At 37.3% G+C, this 14,737-nt stretch overlaps 4 protein-coding genes across 5 annotated transcripts; 2 read left to right on the forward strand and 2 right to left on the reverse strand.

Moving 5' to 3' along the window:
• Positions 1-11: 11 nt before the first annotated feature.
• Positions 12-3,904, forward strand: TBL14 (TRICHOME BIREFRINGENCE-LIKE 14). Its single transcript, XM_012998264.2, has 5 exons — positions 12-156; positions 1,141-1,441; positions 2,134-2,343; positions 2,469-2,664; positions 2,846-3,904. The coding sequence occupies exons 2-5, from the start codon at positions 1,285-1,287 to the stop codon at positions 3,672-3,674; spliced, it is 1,392 nt and encodes a 463-aa protein (XP_012853718.2). The 5' UTR covers positions 12-156; positions 1,141-1,284; the 3' UTR covers positions 3,675-3,904.
• A 2,663-nt stretch (positions 3,905-6,567) lies between these two features.
• On the forward strand, positions 6,568-12,030 carry LOC105973225 (U2 small nuclear ribonucleoprotein auxiliary factor-like protein). Of its 2 annotated transcripts, XR_016033088.1 has the most exons (8): positions 6,568-6,829; positions 8,131-8,242; positions 8,690-8,851; positions 9,179-9,225; positions 9,645-9,765; positions 10,176-10,239; positions 10,313-11,287; positions 11,442-12,030. XR_016033088.1 is itself a non-coding variant. In XM_012998242.2 (7 exons), the coding sequence occupies exons 1-7, from the start codon at positions 6,626-6,628 to the stop codon at positions 10,353-10,355; spliced, it is 753 nt and encodes a 250-aa protein (XP_012853696.2). In that variant the 5' UTR covers positions 6,568-6,625; the 3' UTR covers positions 10,356-12,030. The 2 variants fall into 2 exon arrangements, 1 of the variants encoding a protein (XP_012853696.2); XM_012998242.2 differs by having other exon boundaries at positions 10,313-12,030.
• LOC105973226 (uncharacterized) lies at positions 10,623-11,687 on the reverse strand. The gene is made up of 2 exons (XM_012998243.2): positions 11,119-11,687; positions 10,623-10,948 (listed from the first exon to the last, which is right to left on the reverse strand). Exons 1-2 carry the CDS (start codon positions 11,685-11,687, stop codon positions 10,903-10,905), a joined length of 615 nt encoding a protein of 204 aa, XP_012853697.2. The 3' UTR covers positions 10,623-10,902.
• A 434-nt stretch (positions 12,031-12,464) lies between the features above and the next one.
• Positions 12,465-14,531, reverse strand: LOC105973224 (pentatricopeptide repeat-containing protein At2g21090). Its single transcript, XM_012998241.2, has one exon. It carries the CDS (start codon positions 14,257-14,259, stop codon positions 12,682-12,684), a length of 1,578 nt encoding a protein of 525 aa, XP_012853695.2. The 5' UTR covers positions 14,260-14,531; the 3' UTR covers positions 12,465-12,681.
• Positions 14,532-14,737: the final 206 nt, after the last annotated feature.

The raw sequence follows: 14,737 nt of genomic DNA on the forward strand, positions 1-14,737 counted from the left end.
TATATATATATATATATATATATACGTATTTGGATCTATCTATTATCTATCTATCAACTTTCTAAGGGAGGAAACCCAAAAAAAAAAAAAAAAAAAAAACACACACATTACGGCAAAGAATTCTGACAGATCTACAATCGTTCAGCAAAACCAAAGGTGAACGAACGCATTCGCAATTGTACTGTTTTTTTCTTTCCCGAAATTACAAACGATGAAACGATGCCGTAATTGTTTTTGTTTATGTTTACATTGCTTGTAATGGGATCCATTTATTCGTTTTGGGGAATTTCAGCATTTATTTTTTTCGAATTACTGCTTGCTATTTTTGCCTTCAATTGAATTTCGATTGTGTGAAAGAGACAGTAGCCAGTCAGTCAAGATTGTGGGGTTTTTTTTGTTTTTTTTTTTTTTTTTTGTTTTATAAGGCACCCACTTATTTTCCCATTAGTCATAAATTTGATAATGCTGATTGATAGTAAGAGTTGATATAATTGGTAAATTTCATAGAAATAGAAGTGGGGAATTTTTCTAATTGATTCAAGTGCTATTTAGATTTTTCGAGGTTAAAGAAAACAAAGTTTGTATAGTGATTTGGACAGCATAGGATTTGGGGCCTTGTATTTCGACACTCTTGTATGTACCGTTTCTTGATTTCTCTCGAGATGGATATTTTGAATTCTTGATTAACCAATAGTTCCGATTTTCCGGTTGCTATATTCTGGAAATTTGTTCGACACGTTAATTGGATTTAATTACAACGGCCAAGCTCTAAGACTGTTTTTTTTTTTTTTTTTTTTTTTTTTACCTTCATGCAGATCGAATTACAAAGTCGTAAGTTGATATAATTGGTAATTTCATAAAAATAGAAGTGGGGATTCTAATTGATTCAAGAGCTATTTAGAGTTTTCGAGGTTAAAGAAAACAAAATTTATATAGTGATTTTGACAGCATAGGATTTGGGCCTTGTATTTCGACACTCATGTATCAACCGTTTCTTGATTTCTTCCGAGACGGATAGTTGGAATTCTTGATAAACCAATAGTTCTTATTTTCTATATTCTGGAAATTCGTGCCACAAGTTAATTAAATTTATTAACAAAGGCCGAAGCTCTAAGACTGTGTTACGTTTTTTTCGTGCAGATTGAATTACAAAAGTCGAGAGATTCGTTCTATGTTTATATTGATATCGTATACAAGTGACGGTCTATACATACATGCCCACCGAGGCTTGGAGTTGGGCCTGACTATTTAATCTAATACCCACAATTGTGAATAAATAACGAGATGAAGGGTGGACATTCGAGTAGAATTTGGGGACGACAGTCGTCGTTTACAGTGGCAGCTCTTGTAATTACCACCATATTTTTTTGGGCTTGGGAGTATAACCCACTCGTGATCAGTCTATTATCTGCACAAGAGCAGTTCATCATGCAGACACCAGGTATTTGTAATTTGTCGACGCGTATTATTTCTTGTTGTTTCATAATATAATTATATGTTTCTTCGTAGATAGGGTTTCAAACTTCCTTAATATTTAGTAAATGGTTCAAATAATTAAACACTCGCAGATAAATTCCGACAGTTGAATAAGTAACTTCCCGTTTTAGCAAAAAGAACTAAAAATAAATAAAGGGTTCCTAGAGTTTGCTTGTTATGATATTACTTTTAAATGTCAAAATCGTATTCCAGCAAAATCTCGTTTTCCTTTCTGAAGTTTTGAGAAAACTCTAAAGAAGTAAGTTCATTGTTGTAATAAAAAAATAAAATTATATTTGTCTTAAAAATCAAAAATAAAACAAGCGTCCTTCCAACAGAGCTGAAATATTTTCCCCATTTCACTAAAAATAAAATTAATTTGCTTTATCTCAGTAAAAATTTAATACATTTTATATTGGAAAGAATACCACCGAGTAACAATTTGATTTATGTCTATCTTAGCGTAAAATTTGACCGAAACCTTGTGAATACATCTGTTGTTAAGTTTAACTTCAATTTGATCAGCGTTGATCACATTCTTTCTAATATTGGATTTCTACGTACGATATTGCGGATATGATAAAGGGTTGTAGATTTTTAAAGTAATTTGTAACAGTAAGGGGGACTGGACTGAATTGAATTATGTTTCAATCACAGAGTTTTGGTTGGGTGATTCTGCCGATTCTTTGGTTCTAACGAACCCCAAGGAACAGCTGGTGGAGGAAGATTCAGTTACTCAAATGGCAGAAACTAAAGAAGATGAGAAGATTCTAGAACATTCCGAGAGTGATGTGGAAAGGGAGAACGTGCTTTCTACTGAAGAAAAAGTCGAGAACGGGGTTTTGGCCTCTTCTCTTGAGAAGCAAGGTATAACGGTTTTCTTGTGCAATTTTTTTTTTTTTTTTTAAGTTTGCGTCCCTCTTGTCAATGAAATTCCATTACAAGTTTAATATTTTGCGACTATAAACATCTTTTAATATTTGTTTCAACAGATTGTAATTACGGTAAAGGAAGATGGGTAGCAGATAGTAGACGACCATTGTACTCTGGGTTCGGATGTAAGCAGTGGCTATCGGATATGTGGGCATGCAGACTTACACAGCGCACCGATTTTTCTTACGAGGGTTTTCGATGGCAGCCAAACGGTTGTGAGATGCCCGAGTTTCGAGGCGAAGAGTTTTTGAGAAGGTATATATATTTTTCTCCTTCAATCCATTTGTCAATCATTTCACTTTTTTTCCGAAAGTTGTGTGCTAAAAAAAATTTGCATTATAGGGTTTTTTTGCTAGAATTAATAACACGAGGGTTTTTTTAACAATTTGATAAAAGTTGCTTCGATTTTGTGCGAATCATATATTTTTTTTTTCAGAATGCAGGACAAGACGATTGCATTCATAGGAGACTCTCTAGGCAGGCAGCAATTCCAATCCCTAATGTGCATGGCATCGGGGGGTGAAGAAAACCCTAATGTCGAAAACCTCGAAAAAAAATACGGGCTCGTAAAACCACGCGGATCGATCCGCCCAGACGGGTGGGCCTACAGATTCCCCGCCACCAACACCACCATTCTATACTACTGGTCCGCCAGCCTCTGCGGCATCGAACCAATCAACGCCACCGACCCGAACACCCATTTCGCCATGCACCTGGACCGCCCGCCCGGTTTCCTGAAACGGTTCCTGCCGGAGTTCCACGTGGTGGTGCTCAACACGGGCCACCACTGGAACAGGGGGAAACTCAACGCGAACCGGTGGGTGATGTACGCGGACGACAGGCCGGTGACGGATCGACATCTGGCGGAGATGGGCCGCGCGAAGAACCACACGCTGTACAGCATCGCCAGGTGGCTCGACTCGGAGATTGAAGCTCGCCCGGAGTTGAGGGTTTTTATGCGAACGATTTCGCCGCGTCATTTTGCGCACGGGGATTGGAACACGGGCGGCAGCTGTGACAACATGTCGCCGCTGTCGAAGGGCGCTGAGGTGGCGGGAGATGATCCGAGCGACCCCGTTGTGGAGGGTGCTGTGAGGGGGACGAGGGTGAAGATTTTGGACATAACTGCCCTTTCGGAATTGAGGGACGAGGGTCATATATCGAGGTACAGTATAAAGGCATCGGAGGGTATAAATGACTGTTTGCATTGGTGCCTACCTGGTGTTCCTGACACGTGGAATGAGCTGATTTATGCCCAATTGTAGAGTATCTATTTATTATTATTATTATTATTATTATTATTTTATTTTATGTCGATATTTATTTATACTAGATAAATAAAATTAGTTCACGAGTAAAAAATGCATAGTTGGTTTGAATTTTTTTAATTTTTTTGCCACCCGGAAGCCAGCTTCTTGGGTACATACATTGAGGAGTTTGCAGCTATAAATATGTTAGAGAAGAAGTTTAATTCAAAATCCGTTATTAGTTATTACAGTTGTTTTGGCATTATGGATTGGAAGTTGATAGTGACATGGCATTAATTGTATATTTTGCCAAGAATCCAATTGTTCATTGTTTTGGGTGAATTCATAATGGTCCCATACTGCCATGCTTGATACTTGCAAGTATCTAGTAATTTTTTAAGGTGTCATTAGCAATAAGCTGATTATATAGATAAGAAATTGTGATATGTGCATTTCTTAAATTTTTTTTTGTGATAACTCCATACAAAATTTTATTTTCAATACTACCCTTATGTCAATTAGCCACTTAATTTCTAAAAATCTATTACCAAATCAAAAAGAAAAATGATTTTTTTATTTTTATTTTATAGTATTTGTTGGCACCAAATTTCCGTTTGTGAAGATTGAAGAAATCCGCCATACGTGGAAATTAAAGATTGGCAAAGATTTGTTTTCCATGTTTATTTTGGAATTAATTAGAGTACTATTCTTCTAATATTTTTATTAGGACTTAGATTTATTTAAAGATTGGCAAAGATTTGTTTTCCATGTTTATTTTGGAATTAATTATAGTCCTATTCTTCTAATATTTTTATTAGGACTTAGATTTATTTCCATGTATTATATTCTAGTTAGGTATCTTTTGTACTTATCTAGAATAGAAGTAGAAATCGACTAGGATTCTATTACCTAGTTAATCGATTTCTTAGGGCTCAAGTTAGGTTTAGGGTGGTGGATTTCGTGCCTATATAAGGCCCTCAACCCCATATGAGTCCGATGGAGCTTTAATAAGAAATATCCCAGCATAAAGGCTTTGAAGGGTGCAGCCCGTGCTGCAGCCCTGTCTGCACGGCAGGTGTGGCAACAGAACAGGTTTCTTCTACCAGGCCATAAAGAAGATCGGCGTTTCGGGAGAAGTGCTTAAAAGATCTCGGGAGAGGTCGATCCGCCGTTTGAAGGAAGTTCAACATTGGAGGAAGTCCAAGAGTGCGGAGGAGGAATTGCTTTGATTATCAACAAGTTCGAGTCGTGTGCAAGAACGGCGTATCACATAAAGAGGGAGTCCTTAGTGTTTTATTAAGTCCTATTAATGTACACTTAAATCTAAACTAGTTTTGCAAGTCCTCGTGGATGTAGGGTACATTTGTATCCGAACCACATTAAATTGTTGTGTTCTTTATTCTGCTTTTCGTAGATTTATTACTGTGACAACACAACAATTCTGTTACGTCACCTAATGTCGTAAACACGTAGTCTGTCTCAACAGATGAGTGGACTTTGATAGGTATTTAAATTCAACAGTATTTTCGGATTTATTTAGCATTTATTATTTATTATTTATTATTTATTTTTTATTATTTATTTTTTATTTTTCTTAACAAAAAATTGATTTTTTTTTCTCGACAGGTTTACTACGCCGAATATGACTATAGTGTAATGTGACTATACGTGACTATATCAATTGTAGTCATATTATTTCTTTATATTGCAGTTTTTTACATTTTCAACTTAAAAATTCCGATTATACAATGTGATAAAGTCATTTTACCAAATTATATAAAAAACAAAAATTGCCTATAGTTTACGAAAACAATCCAATCAACATCCACACAAAAAATCACAGTTTGAATCTTGTTATTACAAGTTAACTTGAAACGAGAAGAAAAAACATATTCGAATATGACTACAGTCATATTTAACAATAATCATACTCAAATATGACTACAGTCTATTCAACAATAGTCATATTCGAATAGTCGTATTACTGCTGCCTCTCAAATCTGACACTGTATATTCAGATCTAGAGAAGAAAAAGAAAAAAAAAAGAGAAAAAAAAATACATAAATAGAGATGAAAAAATAAGGAAAAAGAGAGAGGGGAGTCGACGACAACAGCTGTGGCGGCTGTGAACGAAAGAGAGAGTGAGAGAGGTGGCGACGGTGGTGGATAGATCTGAAAAAAACAAACTAAGAAAACGAGGCAGATAACAAAAAAGGGGAATCTCCATGTAGAAATCACGCATCCGATGGAGGCGCGACGATGAGGTGGGGGAGGCGCCACCGCCACTTGTACCAGGTGTCGATTTGGTGGTGTTGGACGAGGGGGGAGACGGTCTCCAACATCGGCGGAGGGGGGCCTCCTGCAACGGGTTCCGGCCGGCAGAGTTTGAAGGATATTGTTGGCTCCGGCGGCGACGTGTCCGCGAACAGCGGCGACATCTTCTAGGCGGACGGCTAGGTGTAGTGGAGTGAGCGACTGTGATCGGTGGATAGGGTGAGCGGACTACGGTATTTAAGCCCGACAATATTAGGTAAGTTAAGGGACTTTTAGAAAATTAGAGGTAAAGAAAAGAAAAGAAAGTTTAAGAACGGAAAAATACAGTTTTGGTCCTTGAAGTTTGCACTAATTTCACATTTGCATGTTCATAAAAAACACATGTGGTCCTCATATTTCAAATACTCAACACTTGTAGTCATTTCCATCAATTTTTCGTTAGTAGTGACGGAATCAAGCGTTTGCCCATCATTGCCATAACTGACGGAGTAACGGTAAATTGACGAAAAAGACCAAAAGTGTTAAATTGCTGAAACATGAGGGACCAAATGTTTTTTTTTTAACATGAAGGACCAAATGTGGAATTAGTCAAACCTGAGGGCTGAAAACTGTAATTTTCCCGTTTAAGAACAGAGAAATTCTTAATGTAAATTATTTTCATCTCCCTTGTTTGATTACGGAAGGAAACGAAAAAAATGAGTTTCGGAGAGTTGCAGCCGATATTCGGGAGAGTGGTTGGAGAATGGTCAGGGTCGCCGCCGCAGACCTCACCGGCGCCGCCGTTTCTGTATCAGGTGCACGGCAACCGAAATGACGATTCTGCCCTCCGAATAATCGCCACCGATTTCCAGTCCAATACATTTCAGGTCATCAAGTCGAGCCAGCAGCTCGAGGATTTGGTCAGTCACCGTTGATCTTCTCTCTCTCCTTTTTCAGCATTTGTGTTCAACTTAATTCCCCCAAATTTCGTCTGAACTATTCTTATTGTCTTTTTTTGCTGTTCATGGTTTTTGTTTTTCCAATTACTGATCAAGGTAAAAATATTTTGATATCCTGAGTACGGTATTGAAATAGCTCAGTTATGCTGAGAAATTGTAGTTGTTGTAATGATGTAGTGAATTTAATCTTCATTTGGATGGCGTTTCTTTTTAATTTTATCATACAATTACTTAGAGACATGCTATCGAACAAGGCGGTTCGTTATACAACTAGAATCGTAAGATCGAGAATTGGGAGATTTTGGTATGTAAAAGATGTGCTGTTATTCATTCAGTATTTCATTCGTCACAAAGCACTTTCAATCTCAATTTATGGCCCCCAGAATGAAAGAAACACGTCTCATTTTCCGATACATTTTCCAATACGTTTACCTGAAACACATTCTCCAAAACAGTTTCAAGAAAGCACCAAACAAATTCTTTTGACAAATTGCATGCTGGAAACTAGGCAGTGCCTCACTTTAAAGAAATTATGTTATTTCATGTTAGTTGCTAGATTGTTAGTACTGCGAGGGATCAAACCACAACAAATAGAATATGTTACGTGAGGGCTGCCGAATGATCTGGATCTTGTGTGCAATTTGTAGGAAAATTAAATTATTTTATCATGACTGGAATAAACATTTCTATTGATTTTTCATCGGTTAGATAGTTTATCCTTCCTCATATTCTAGTCATTGGATGCCACTTCATATATTACGGGTCACATCTGAAAGGCTCACCTTATAGAGGTTGGTCTCGTGGGCATTATACAGATGCCGACTATTTGTTCCAAATATGTAATAGGAAGCTTATTACAGGTTACTAGATGTTTGTTGGACGCAATTATTTCATGGAAGAGTAAGAATTAAGAAGCATAATATCATTACCTTCTCTAGTAGGATACATAATACAAACCACTTTTGAGCTGATTTGTTTGAATGGGGAATACGTTGAACGAACTTTTCTTTGAGGATTTTCATTCAATGAAGTATATAGGAAAACACGAGGCAGCTATGTTTTTGTGTCAGATCTTTCATAAAATACAGAGTATATTGAAGTTGATTGTTCTTTGCATGATACAATTCTTGTATAAGATAGTTCATGTTCGCAAAGCGATTGTTGATGTAAACCTTTAATAAAATGCTGTATACTTTTGTCAACTTTGATGTAACTGCCTTGATGTACTGACCGTTGTTTCGGTCTTTGGTTTTTATATATAGAGAGATGATATTGGAATTGGTGGCTCGTGGTCCGATTTTGTAGACTACGTCACGGCTTCCCTGAGATCTGGAGATGTGAAGCTTATTATGGAGGGTTCGTCGGAGTCAGGCGGTAAGTCAATACTTATAGTCTTGTCTTTTTTATGATATATCATCTTAGAGTGTTCGTTGCAGAGGAACTGTAATTGAAAGCTGAGAATTTTCATGCTCCTATGAAAATTAAATTTATTTTGTTTCAGTTCTATTATTTTCTGATATAGGAAAGTTAACAAATATCATAATGTTTACTCTCTCCTTTCTTCCTTATCCTAGTGTTGCACAAGTTTGGTACACATATGTGTGAGGCTGAGTGTCTTGGTGGTTATTGGAAACACATTTTTGCTGAACTGTAACTTTATGATGAATGGATTTGGTGTTTGTTTCTCTAAAGGTCGTAACCATTATATCATGCAGAAGAATGATGACGTGTTGTCTACTTTCTTATCAGTTTAGGAGTATCTGTTCTGAGCTTCTGAAAATAAATGTGTCATGTTTTATCTCGTACCAAATCTGATTGCAGGTGCTACTTATGCAAAATTAATTGCCCAAAAAGCAAAAGGAATGCCGCGAATCTCTTTTTCCCTTGGAAAACTTGTTCATGGTGCTGCTGGTGAGGCAATGGCCGAACTTTCGTTGGAGCTGTACAAAGAATTCAAGGATGTACAGAGTTCACTTACAGAAGGTCTAATATTACTTTATGTTCATCTCAAGCTAGTCATAATGACAATACCAGCAATAGTTGGTCAACCAACTTGTGACATTAGGAAATTCAGTGCTCGAGTTTACATCTTAATGAAATATAAATCTCTTGCATTACTTTCAGTTATTTGTATTTGATGCCGTACCTCGTGATCGATACTGGTTACATGTTGCTATCATATGGACTTTATATTATCCGTGCCACACACTACATGCACCTTATCTATCGGTGTTAAATTTGGTTAATTTATTTATTTGTTTTTCTCTTGAAAGTTTGATAAATTTTTTTTTTCATGTCTTTGGTCTTCAGAGCAAGAAAGCAAATGTCAGTTGACAAAAACTGTAGCTGCTGAAAAGGTATTCCCGCCTGTACTGATGTTTGACTAGTTAATGCTGTTGGTACTTTATATTGAACCTATCTTTACCTCTTCTATGATCCATAACACTTTCTTATAAATTAAATAGATGTGTTTGCATATATGGAACAAGATGCATAATAGGTTTGAGAAAGTTCGAGTCTTGTCTAGTATCTTGGTCAAGTGTTGCCTTATGATATGGGAATGATTGGATTCTCACAATTATATTCAATTGGCTTGCAATATGTATCCATGATGTGTCGTATTTCCGTTTTTCAATTTAAAGATGATGGTTGAAGTGCTTTTCCCATACAATTTGACTACGTGCCATTTCTTGTCACATTGATAATTTCGATTTTTTTCCGTCTCATTGGTGACTGTCAGTTTATACATCAAAATTTCACTTCAAATTTTTTTCAGGAAAAGAATGTCACTCTCCAAAAGCAGTTAGACATGGTATTGTATTCAAGAAAGTCGCAGAAGATAAATGACAGAGAGAATTCAGATTCTACATCTAATATGGTTTCACAAGATTCACCAGGTATTTTTTTCCGGGGAATGTTCATGTTAATTGACACTGTATTTTTAATTCCATCTTCGTCATAAACTGCATATCATATTATCCTAGAGGGCTGTACATATCTTCGTTGACTTACTGCATTTGGTTGATTTTGTTGGCTTGTTATTAACATTTTAGACAGTTTTGATTGTCACATAACTGTTAGAAGATGGACGATTCTATTAAGTTTAGCATTTGCATGAAAACATTGTGGCACGGGTCGGAATTGATATTTCTACCCTGTGTGTGTGTGTGGGGTCGAAAAAACAAGTTTACTACGTAAAGTTGATTAAGTTATGCTTTTTTTCTGTTTAGTTATTTCTCAACTCACAGTTTGTACTATTTAATATTTCTTGCTGGGAAATAACAACCACACATACGTCTACTTGCAGACAAGCACATTACTGAACCAAGCCCAAGAAAAGGAACCAACCGTGTTGTACCAGCATTTCGCAGGTTACTTTTGTTCTGGATTGTTAAATCAGTTGCGTGAATATTTTGTCTAACTGACCAGGATCTCCTTTATCAGGTCCAAAGTAAGAGGAGCTATTTTAAACGACACTGAAGAATAAAAACGATCGCGGATAGCTTTAAGATAGGATCCTGACTCTATGTTGCATTGTATGGGTTGTTATTGAGATTATTAGCTTCTGCTTTGTTCTTCATACACTTCATCATGCGTAAGTCGATAGTGCTAGGTTTCTTCTCAGTAGTGCGTATTTCCGTCAAATCATCCAATCACTGGATTTGTTTCAAGTTGAGAAAAGGAAATTTATATCAGGCTGCATCTCGTGATGCTTATATTCCGACTGTTTGTACAGATTCTTGTGAAACATTGGTTTTGTTTATGACCAAAAAGTGGAAAAATCTGGAGTTTCTTAGTTTAGGTCTTGACATTTTCTAGTTATCGCTTTATTATTTCTGTAAACGTACCACATGTTCTCGAACAAATGGTGGAATTTTTCAAAATTACATTTAAACGGGATTCTCGTTTGCCCTCTGCTTAAGCAACATTCCGTTCCGAGCTCCGCAGTTCTTCGAGCTCTGAGCATTTTCGTGTGCAATTACCTTTTTGGGCTTGTTTGAGTGATCATCATTCGTAGCCTGTGTCAAACTCTTTCAGAAGAGGCATCCTCTTTGTTCTCTTGGTTTGCATTTCTTCCCACTGGAGGATAATTGACAATGTATCATGTTACAATCAATCAAACAGAAATGAAACTTCGACAATTTTCTATATTTTTTGCTTATTTCAATTTTTTTAGCTGCTTCTTTAATTTTTCTCTCGTACGAGTATTGTGACTTGTGCTGGTAGAGCAAAAATTACTGAATGCGTACCTGTTTCTATTGCTGCTGATATTACTTGTTCTGCTGTTCTGATTATCTTTAACTGCTAAAGATACCATCTTCCACCAGTTTTTAGTCTTTTGTTTGTCAGATGACGGGCCCGCACAGATTTCCGAGTTTTTTACAGCCTTTGGTTTCTTCTTGAAACTCAGAGTTACAGGTACAAACACCTTTAGCAAGAACATTTCGCTCTCCATGCTTGCAGACCTGCACATTTGACCACTCTTGGTTTTTTTACTCTGTTGTGCCTTATGCTTCTTTTTCTTCTCTTTTACTTGTTCCACGTTTTGATGACCATCAACTATATCTTTCAGTGACAGTTCGTAGGAAGATTCCGGAACGTTCTTCACCATCTCCATGAGCTCCCTTCTGCCATCCTCGATTGCCCTCACACGCGATTTTGGAGACAGTATACGGCTGTATTGGTGATCGTTTTGCGGAATCAAAGCCTGAGTTTCTTGTCTGAAATCGGCTCTTGGTTTTGTCCACCGCGGAGGAGAAGTATGATTTTTAATCGGTAAGCTTTCTTCCCAGAATTCGAAATCGCACGATTTTCCCATCGTGCTAAGAAAATGCTAATAGCAGCTTTTTGGTGTCGTCAAAAAAATGCAACAATTTTGTTTGTAGCAAGATGAAAGAAAGAGATGCTGGAGGGAAAGGATGTGATTTTAATGAAGCTATAATATAACTGCAATAGGATTAGTGGTTGTGTATAAAGATAGTGTGGTAAGAGAAAAAATGGTTTAAAATTGGCATTTTCTGCACTATATTATTCCAAGTCTTTGCCGTCTGCATGGGGACAACTGGAAATTTTGTTTATGACCTCCAAAATTGTTCCAATTGTAGGAAAATTCTGCCCCTAATTTCACTTTCTTTTCAATAAAGCGTTTCAAGTGTTGATTACGACATTGCTATCATCGTACAATTTACTTTCTTTAAAGTATTCAGCATAGAAATCGAGATCCCGAACGAGTATTTTCAACTCCTCAACGCCTTTTATGCCCCACTTTAAGAAGAAAATAAGTGACTTGCACCGTTGCAACTTGCACATTCCAAGTATCGTGGAAGCTTCCATTTGGGTCTAAAGGCAATTTGGAATTCATGACCAAGACTCGAGTTTATTTTCTCGGTATGATCCAACGTGCAATTTGGGATGCAGTTCAACAACGAAACAAACACAATAATTAGTATCTACACTTTATATTAAGTCATTCAACATTCAAATCCTTCCATCGAAATATACCTTTTCCTTTGTATTCAATCTTTTCATGGTAATGCGACCTTAAGAAACGATTTGACCGATCGTCGCTTATTGACATCAAGAAAACTGGATCAAATTAATCAAGAATCAAAAGAATACTTAAAGGTTCCAGTGTAGAAGGTTGCCGACTAGTGGTGCAGCCAGTATAAAACTACGAAGCGTGCACCCGTAATATTTTTCAACTAGTGTAGTATTATCAATTGACCCAAGATATTTAAAAAAATACATTTGGCCCCACGAATACAAAATTCTTGCTTAATCAGTTCGATGCACTCTTTTAGTACATGTTAACACTAACCAACATCCTTCATTTGAGCGACAAGGTTCGCAAGTAATCCTCGTATATCATCTTCTAGCTTATGTTCGGACATGTACTCAGCTACAAACACATGTCTCATATTCTTAACCTCTATCCAACTGGACCCCGCTTCTTTCGTCAGTTCCATTTCCTCCATAACCTTTCTTATTTCACGAGCATCATCCCACATACCAGCATTCGCGTAAATATTCGACAACATAACATATCTTCCCGTATTTTTAGGCTCAAGCTCAAACAGAGCTTCAGCCGCCCTTTTCGCAAATTCCAAATTCCCATAAACGCGAGAATTCGCCAGAAGAGAACCCCACATTCCGATTAGGCTAGAACCGTAATTAGCCTTCTCGATCACCTCCAACGCTTCTCCAAGTCTGTTTTTTCGTCCGAGCAAATCTACTATAATTGCGTAGTGATCCGATCGTGGGATCAAATTATACCTCTCCGCCATTGTAGCAAGAAAACGAAGCCCTTCAGACACTAAACCCGAGTGACTACAAGCTGATAGTACACCAACAAATGTCACGTGATTTGGTTTTACGTTTTCTTGCACCATCATCTCAAATATAGCAAGCGAAGCCTCTCCTTGTCCGTTTTGAGCAAAGCCCGTTATTAGTGAATTCCATGTGACAATGTCTTTCTTGTGGAGTCTCGTAAATAGCCTCATCGAAGATATCATCTCACCGCACTTACTGTACATGTCGATTAGCGCGTTAACTATGAACACGTTATCGAAGAGACTACTACTCCTATTTCTGATGACGAAACACTGGATTTGCTTCCCTTTTTCTACGAGAGCTAAATCTGCACAGGCACTTAATGCACTAACGTATGTAATATCGTTGGCGGTTATACCTTCATCCTGCATTTTTGTGAAAAAGTACAGAGCTCGGTCTCCTTCACCGTTCTGTGCCAAGCCCATGATTAAAGCAGTCCAAGAAACGACATCTTTCTCCACCATTTGACTGAATATCGAATACGAACTCTTTGGCACACCGCATTTCCCATAAGCGTCGATTAAAGCATTGCAAACCACCCTATTGAAATCCAACCCCATTATCATCGAAGCACCATGTACCTGGCGCAACAACTCCAACGCAGCCAAATTAGCGCATGCGTTCGCCAAACCGACAACGGTGAACTCATCCATCAGTACCGCATTCCGACTCGTTTTCTGCATCCCTTTGAACAAATTCACAGCTTCCTTATCAAACCCACTTCGACAGAAGCTGGAAATCATGGAGTTATAGGTAACGAGATTTGGTTCAGGCATTTCGTCGAGCAGGTGGCGGGATCTTTCGAAACGGCCCGTTTCAGAATACGCAGAAATCATCGTGTTCCACGAGTGGGCGTTTTTGGATGTGAGATCATCGAAGGTTTTCTGGGCATCATCAATGGAGTTGCATCTGGAGTAAATCTGCATTAGGCGGTTGGTGAAAAATGTGTCGAGGATAAAAGCTGTTTTGATTAGGTGGGAGTGTAGGGATCTCCCGAGCTTGAGATTCTTGGTGTTGATGCAGTTTGAGAAGAGGTTTGCCAAATCTCCGATCCATTGCATGGGAATTTATACTGTCTTTGTTGTTTAAATCACATGAAAAACTATTTGGGGGCTCTCTCTCTCTCACTTGCTATATGAATTTTAATAATAATTGAATTGATGGGAATTATATTTTGTATTTATAATATAGTACATAATTTTCTTATGTTTGCTATTTGTGACAATACAACTAATCAAATATACGATCATACACAAGATACTTGAAAAAGGTTCAATATGAAAAATTGAAATATCCTTGTAGCCACGCCCAAGACTAACCACAACGTGAGCTCCTTCAAACTTGCCCTTGTTTTTACAATACTAGTAGTTTCACTTGTGCGGTGCACGGGATTTAAAAACAAATAATGCAAAAATGAGTCAATTTACTAAAAACTCCATTAGACTTCAGAACACATCTAAAAATTTTATGTAAACATCGTATTTTAATTAGTAACTCCTCTCGTAAAAAATATAATGCAAAAATGAAGTTAATTTACTA

The sequence above is a fragment of the Erythranthe guttata genome, chromosome 8 (genome assembly GCF_056151865.1).
Source record: "Erythranthe guttata isolate IM_541 chromosome 8, IM_541, whole genome shotgun sequence".
NCBI classification, from domain to species: Eukaryota; Viridiplantae; Streptophyta; class Magnoliopsida; order Lamiales; family Phrymaceae; genus Erythranthe; species Erythranthe guttata.